This window comes from Nesoenas mayeri, assembly GCF_963082525.1.
Source record: "Nesoenas mayeri genome assembly, chromosome: Z".
Taxonomy (NCBI): domain Eukaryota; kingdom Metazoa; phylum Chordata; class Aves; order Columbiformes; family Columbidae; genus Nesoenas; species Nesoenas mayeri.
Genome location: NC_137542.1, coordinates 1,197,785 through 1,206,371, shown reverse-complemented (window position 1 = coordinate 1,206,371; position 8,587 = coordinate 1,197,785). Strand labels below are relative to the sequence as shown.

Below are 8,587 nucleotides of genomic sequence, written 5' to 3'. Positions count from 1 at the left end.
AGTTAAAAAAGTAATAAATTTGAGAGCAAAAATTAATGTAAGACCCTGTCTTATTTTCGGGAAAACAGGGTAGGACCAACCCAATTTTGTTGCACTACAAGAGGATTCCTTATCACCCTTTCTTTTATGTACATTGTAAGTGAACAAGCAATTACCGCTTTGCTTGAAAGATTTTCTACACCTCATGGTTTGCGCAGGAAGGATTTTGTCTTTCAAGTCCGACACGGTGCTTCCCACGTGCTTTTATCGGATGACAAACTCCCCCTGAGGGGTTGGTTCCTCCTGCCGGTCCCCATGGAGCAGCACAGTCAGCATGTGTCTTGCTTCCTTCGGGCCACCCTGGGCAGATGTGGGACATAACGAGCACTCGAGGTAACGTATCTGTGCTGAGCTATAGCTCTATTTTACAACACGATGCGCTCTTCCAGCAGCATCCCAAAATGTGGGAGCTGGTACCCAGATTCCTACCGTGATGATACGTTCTTACCCACATCGTGCGTGCTCCTGCTGCCCACGTAACCTTTTCCACCATCTCACTCCCACTAATTTCTCAAGCACTGTGATTACTCTCTGCCTTTTTTGTGTTTATTCCTTTCTGCGTGTTATTTCATCTCACTCACTCTTCTTCTGATTTATTTGCTTTTCAGAGTTGTCTTTGCCCGCTGCTTTCAAGTGAAGTTCTGTTGGATCCAGCCCTACTGTCTGTCATGCCACATTCTGAGTGGCAGATTTAGGAAGTTCAAAGTGTCAGAACACTTTAGAGAATATTATGATGAAAAATAAAGGAGTAAAATCCATCTGAAAAACACTTGCACGTTTCCCTGCTTGCTTACAGTACATAGGTATTTAAACATGTTTTTTCGAAAGGTATTTCATGTGTTTCTGACTTGTGACATATGTGCTTTTTCACTTGCTTATTTTTTCTTCTGTCTTGAATGTATTCACGGGAAACCTAGTCACTGGTGGGAAATTAGGAGTTAGGTTTAGTGATTTCTCTTTTGTAATTAGCTATATTTATGTGTTTTTCTGAAAGAAGCAGTGCCAACAGCTGGTCAAAGAGTTAATTATGCATTGAAAAAGTAATTTTTGTCTAAAGAAATTATTGTGAACATTTTCAAACAGATAAAAAGGCTTAATGGATGACTGACTATTGCTGGAAATGGTTTGATGCATAATGCATCTCTGAAATGAAGGCTACAGTCTGTGAAACAAAAATTATTCAGTTGTATTTAAAATACAAATAATACATGTACAAATAACTACAGGTGAGGATCACAGGCAGCTACTGCAGTGTTCACTTTTGTAGACTTTGCACTTTCAAAGGGTGGTTGGTGTGCGCTATTTACATGGTGATGTGCAGAGCTATACCATTGTATAAGTGCTCGATTATTTGACCTTGAGGCATTTAACTATACACTGGCACATGCAGAAAACTCATCCAGAAGAATTTTAGAAAAGCCCGAAATCTGTTTGTCTTTCCAGAGGTCTGGAGCAGTGATACAGTACCCTGCTGTACAGGACATCACCGCCTGTGTCAGCTGGCATGCAAGAGCAATTATGCTTCTAAATTCGATGTTTATGATTAAAATCTTGTGCAGATGCCCCAAGATACCTTTTCTATTGAGCAATCACAGTGTCTTCAGTAAACTCCAAAATAAGTACAGGACACAGGAACATTCTGGGGTTGTTTTGTTTTTCTTACTGTCTTTATAACATCTTCCATCTCCAATATTTTAGGTTAGTCATAATACTACCCGAAGGTAAAAGTATTGACCCAAAACATCTGAGATGGACCATCCTTCCTCTCTGAAGAAATCCCTTGACAGGTTGTTCAGCAGGCCTGAAAACTTTAGGAAAAGATGCAATATGACTAAATAGAGATTACATTATTCATCATCCATCACAAGCAGTGGGATGCTGAAGTAAGCCTAGTTGGTCATGACCATCATCTGCTAGCCTCCAAAGCTAATTAATCCACCTGATTCTGACACAGTCATTCCCTAATGTTTTTAAACACAAAGAATCAAACTACATCTTGGAAAATTCATGCTCCCTGTGACACAAATCATATTTATTTTTAAATTAAGATGGACCAGCTATTAAGCTCTAGATGGATATAAAAACCCACATATGTCCCTTTTCTTCTGAGGTTTAGAGTAGGCTTCCTGGCTTTCTCCTTCTAGTGTCTTGTAATTGGTATGGATTTCCAATGGAAAACGATGGTGTGAAATAAAACCCACAAAAAGCATTGATCTGCCTTTCACTTCGAGTGTTTTAATAAGCTGGTGTGCAGATCCATTTTCATTTGGTTTTGTTACTGTACCAGAAAGCTGACCTGTATTTTCTTCTGTTAAAATGTGAGTTCTTAGATGTGCAGTAGGTTTTTCGGGGCCACACATGTTTTAATTAATGTAACACTTACTTCACAGGGACATTGAGAAGCTTAATTAATTCAGTCTTCCACAGTCAGGTGGAAAACAATGACTAATCACTCAATACTGCCAACAATTATTACGTCCAAAACTTGATGGCTGTGTCTTTTGGGAAAAGAACTACATTTTATCAGAAAGATTGTGTGAGTACATGATACCATAGAAGGAGAATATTCCATATAACGGTAAATTCACCACTACAAAAGTAATTCTACAACAGGGACCCACATCCGTGTCTTTCCCACCTAAAACAGCCCCTTGACACTCGGTTGAGACCAGCAGTGATACATGTGGAAAAGGCCGCAGGTTTTGCTTATTTAACAAAGGTGGATTGTCACCCGCTGAGAACACCCGTGGTCTCCATCCATCATCACCAGCGCTTTGCAGCTCCCATAATTGGAACTCGCAGGGGATTGTTTACAAGAGCCGCTTCCTCGCAGGGACCAGCATCATCTGCCGTGTACCGCGATCTGCGGGCAGGGTGATGCCTGTTCGGTATAAGTCAAAATGACATTTCTCCTCGCTGAATTCAGGTCAACCTGCACTCCAGGGTTGCGCCGAGCTGGAGGACCATAAAAGTAGCAATATTCCACAGGAATTTGTACTGAGTTTTTCCGTGCCTTCTCTCTTATTACAGATGATGAAACTTTCTTAGGCATCTTCAAGCACTCATCTGAATTAATAATATGATAAATGACATTTTAATGCTGGACCTGTTTTCCCTAGTGAATATGTGCAATAGTGTTCCCTGTCTCATTATGTATAGAAAGATAACCATATCCAGCGTCTGTACAAATGTATGTGTAACTACCTGGCACCAAGTCATTCGAAATAGCAAGAAGAGACCATAAAAAAAGGCAAATCTAGTATTTTTTCAAATTTCCTATATAGAATATTTATCAAGTGACAAGTATTAAAACACTAAAACCGTTCATGAGTCTTTTTGTGCCTAGAATATATCAATGTTCAATTTTTATTGATTTTTTTTTTTTTAAAGTAGTTCTCCATGTTCATCATCATGGTAGCTTTGGAAAGTCACTGTCAGGTGGTGAAAAATAAAGTAAAGCCCTCTCAGTTGTACTTTGCGTGAGGAATTAAGGTTGCTCCAGCTGTCCCAGCACAGTTTAGGTGAAAGACCAGGTCAGAAGGTCTGCCATGGGGACATGTCCGCTCTTCCTGAATGGCAGAGGAGGCTCCTGAGTACTTTTGGTTACATCTGGTGTGACCTCCTGAAAGAAACGGATGAAAAGGGACACGAGATCAGTGGCCTCCATGAGTCAGGAGGATTCACCCTTCCATTTATTTCAGAATGATAGTCTCACTGAAAAGTTGTTTGGCAAGTGGCAAGTAGATTAAATATTGTAGATATAGGGAAAATGTATTGGAGAGATGTTTACTTAGTAATGCTTAGAAAAACATCGGGGGGATTAGTCATAAACACATAAATGTGAATTGACTACACAATACCTACATCCTTCTGATCTTCATAAGCCAATGATCTGTCATTGACAGGACTTAAATGTTCAAGGCAGAGAAACAGAAATGTCATGTCATTAGAATAGCTAAATATCATTGTTTCATTATACTGCGTACTAGATATACTTCGGTATGCTTTTTTGTACAATAAAAACATTAATTTATATTTATAGGATGTTTCATCAACTTCAGCAAAAAATAATTTAAAAGACAATTAAAAAAACCCTTCTGAAGCAGTATTTGTAAGCTCGACAAAACTTTATATGATTTTCACAGCAGCTTTTTCTTCCTTTGAACAATACTACATGACTCTTGTTAGGCATCACTGTGTTCAGCCAAAAAAATGGGCTATAAATGGCAGAACAACATGAAATCAGTGCACTCAGAGGTGTCTCCTAAGAGACTCTGTCATTTTAGAGTCATGAGGAAGGCTGGTATTTTTTATATCGATATCTGACTTTGGTGCTTTATTTTCTAGAATAGGAATGGGATTTGAGAGTTCGCTCTTCTGCTTCCATCCAGCATGATGTCAATGGGCAAGCTCCCATTTTCTCTGGCAGTTTCCAGTATTTTCATGCTGGTGGTGTCTAGGAAAAGCTCCTGGGCTCCCTGTGTTTATCTTTGTGCTTTTTTTCATCTTGGATTCTGCCAGTTTTCATCAAATTTGGTTTACTCTATTGGCAATAAAATATTTTTGTCTTTTGACTGAAAAATATTCAAACCAAACATATTTAATTTCTGCCATCAGCTCTAAGCCAAATTCTTTCCTTCAATTACACCACAAGATACATTTCTCTGAGCCAACTCCTGCTGTTTCTTCACGGACCAAAAGGCTCTTTTCATGTTGACATTTTTTGTGACTCTCAAGACAGTTCAGAGGAATGTGACTACATGTCCACTCTCCCTGTGGAGATGATTTCATGCTTTTATTCCTCCAAGCTTTAAAGGATATTGATTTTACTTCTCCATGGCTATCAAGAGAGTCATTCTACATTTGAGTTTCTGTAGAATAGCTCATGCAAGTTATGTTTGGACTTGATGATCCTGAGGGCCTCTTCCAACTGAAATGATTCTATATGATTCCATGTTTTCACTGGATCTCTCAAATAAATAATATTGAATTACAGGTTGGTTTGGGTTGGAGGGCCCTCCCTAACCTCCCCAACCCTCCCTAGTGCCTGAAAAAGGTTATTAAGAAGGCGCTGGAGAGAGACTCAAACTCTCGTGGGTTACTCTGAGCAGTATTTATTGTAGAAGCAGGGTTGGGTCACCTCCTCGGAGAGTGACTATCATACAGCCATACAGCTAGTCATTATATAGGCTTCTAACAGGTATTATGCAACTAAGCAAAATTTATCCCTGTCTATCACTGTCGATGTCTTCAGGTTCCTTCCGTCCCAGTGGTCTGCAGGTTTCACTTCTTCCTTCATGTTGCACTTTGACAAGTACTGAACGAAAAGTCCTCGGGTTGCAGGGCTGGCTTTGAAGTTCTACCTGTCTCATTTGTTATCCGTAGTTCATCAGTCTAGTACAGAAATCAGCAAACTTAAGAACAGCATTTATCAGTGTCTAAGGGTACAAAGCAAGCATAAGGTAACCACGCTCGTGGTTCTGGGCAAGGGCTACACAGGAGACAAGCTGAGACTTGCAGCCTTAGCAGCACACAGCTTATAACACTGATATAGGCCTAAAATCCTAATTGACTATTTTCCTACAACAGTGCCCCCCCTGCCATGAGCAGGGACATCTTCACCACCTCAGGTTGCTCAGAGCCTCATCCAGCCTGGCCCTGAAATACAAGTTAAGTGTTGACCAAAGAGGGGAACATGCTAAAACTGACCCTGCCTCAACCACCGCAAGCACTGCAATTTCTAAAACCATCATGACTCCATTCTTACAGTAAATACTAGTGATAAAAACAATCAGTTGCCTAAGTAAGCAGCATAATGTTCAAGTTAAATTGCACAGCTTCTGAATGGGGACATGTCCTCATGCACACGCTAGCAGGTCTCGAGGCCGGCTGGTGGAAGGTGATGACCTATCTGGTCTGGTCCTGCTCTCCCCTGCTGCTGCTGGCTGTGAGGACCAGCAAGGGTTTGACAGGGGTAAATGAATTAAACTCATTGCACTGAGTTTTGTTACAGAAAGTGTCTTCCAGTCCTAAGCATCAACTGGAACAACAAATTATTTTGAATGAGAGGGGAGCTTATGGGAAGGGTGGTCCATTTTATTACTGCCTGATCATTCCTGGTACATGTCTTAGTTACTTGGCCAAACTTTAACATTTTGGGTTGATATGACACAAATAAAGGTTGAGGAAGGAATTGTTGTCCTGAGGGTGGTGAGAGCCTGTGCCAGGTACCCAGAGAGGTGGTGGGTGAACCATCCCTGGAGACACCCCAGGCCAGGCTGGACGGGGCTCTGAGCACCCTGAGCTGGTGCAGATGTCCCTGCTCATGGCAGGGGCACTGGGGAGCTAGGAAGGGCCCTCAAACCCAAACCATCTGTGATTCTATCATAAATCATTGATAAAAACATGCCATGGGGTTAATCACACAAGATTAGCAATGACGAAACAGCATATTCAAGTACTTTTTTGTATTTAAAACAGTCTGTTTAACAACATTACTATGTCACTAATGCAAAATGACATCTTTTTTACATCTTACATGCAGACCTTATGTATTCACGATGGAACATTTCTACTTATAACAGGGAGATTAGTCTGTTGTGAGGTCTTCTACAGAACTGTATCAAACATCACCTCCCTGCACACGTATGTAATCCCATTAAGAGCTGCATAGGTATTTCTCCTTTAGGATTAGCTGAGGTTGCCAGCCACTTTTTTTTTTTGCATTTCATCAGCATTAGAGCTTATAATATTAAGCAGATTTCATCATCTTTTCATTGTTGTTGAAGTTTGTTTTGTTTGTTTGTTTTTTTTAAGAGCTACATGAAGGTAGGAAAGTGCACTCATTTCTGTAATAAAAGTAGGAACAGCAGTTTGCTGCTGGAAGACCATGCCTAGAAAGAATCCAAATTGAAGAGAAACTAGAAATAATAATTGGGACCACATTTATTTTTCTTTCCACAAGATATTTTTTTTCCTTAATCTTTTTATTATGATTGATGCTCAGAGGGGATTTCACTTCTGAGAGCATATAGAGTAGAAGATATTCTCCTGCCCATCTATTGCAGACTCAACACTGTTGATCAGAGATGATGAAGGTCTGTGGATACTCTAACATCTTGACCCATGCCACTAAATATGCTTGAAATTTTTCTCAATTAATACCTAAAATTGTTATGTTTATTACTCAATATTATATATTTTAATAAACATACTATCATTAGAATTAAAATGTTAGAAATAGAGGCTTAGTTACTTAGCAATTTCCATGTTTCTTTCTTTGTTCTATCAAGAAGTAAGTCTTGCACATGTTTCTTGTTTTGAAGGAGAATTTACAAGACCTTCATTCTGATAGAAAGTAAAGAGGAGAATAAACATACATAGAGAACAGAGTAGGTTGTATTAGTGATGTCTGCTAAAGATCACATTCCCAGGGAAATTCTGTGCTGTGCAAGTGAATCTTTGTGTTAATGTAAATATATAACAATTTTTCTCAGTTACAATAACATGTAATTGATCTCAGGCAAAGTATACCCTTCAGCAAAGTCAGGTGGCAATAAAAAAGAAGTTATGAAGTCAAGTTCCCTTATTTGTTTACAAATAATATCTTATTCCTATCAAATAAAGAAAAAAAAAGCTATAGCAAAATCTGAATTGCTCGTTATGATATTCTATGTATAGCCAGACCTGGGCTTTACTATGTTTTACATGCAGTGTAAGTCTCAATTTAATAATGAGATAAAACATTTACATTTTTGCAAGATTTTTTATATTTATTTGATTGTTGTGCCATGTTAGGTATGCCAGTGTATTTGATCTGATTCACCGAATTTAATAAATATTTCTGTAGAGCTCATCATTGAAAAATATTATGACCATATGTCCAGATAAGATAATTGAAACATTTCCTACTTATGTAGAGCTGATATGCTTTGGATAGGAAGCCATAAAATCTGATTAGAGTAACTGTCTGGTCATTCAGTAAATAAAACCCAGTAAAACAGCACTAGACCTGGTAGTGTGGTGCATAGGAATCACAGTAATATCATATTACCTTTGCCTTCCAAAGGTTTTAACATAAAGTGACCCGGATTGTCAAGTGTTCAGTGCTTCAGACTTTTGCACCTTACACTGTTTGAGTGTTTATACACACATATACAATCTGCTGCACTATCGTCTTTGCTTCCTCTGACACCCTTTGTATTCTTGCTACATACATCTTTTGATTTCAGCATGTATGATTATGAGAGAATGTCATGATTCCTGTCCACAAGAGCAAGAATTGCCAGATTTCACACTGATATAAAATCAGCAATAATTTTAATTGCATTTGGAATGTGAAAAAAAAAAAAAAGAAACAAATCAAGTCTGGGTTCCCAGGCAGGTTTGCACTGATGGCTCCTCCCAACTGAAGGCAAATAGAACGTTTTCCTTTGGAGTATTTGAAAGCCTGGTGCTATTTAGATGCAAGCCATCCATCTGATTCCAGAAACAAAAGAACAAAAAAAGTATCATTAAGCATTTTATCTCCCACCCCAGTCTCTTGAGT

General features: G+C 39.0%; 1 protein-coding gene across 1 annotated transcript in view; it reads left to right on the top strand.

The window, feature by feature from the left end:
- Window positions 1–414: 414 nt before the first annotated feature.
- FAM81B (family with sequence similarity 81 member B) overlaps window positions 415–8,587 on the top strand; it is a gene marked incomplete at both ends in the record, with an annotated part of 44,242 nt that continues 36,069 nt past the window's right edge. Inside the window, one exon of the mRNA XM_080362178.1 lies at window positions 415–515. Coding sequence (XP_080218304.1) covers window positions 415–515 — 101 coding nt within the window. The remainder of the gene's footprint in view (window positions 516–8,587) is intronic.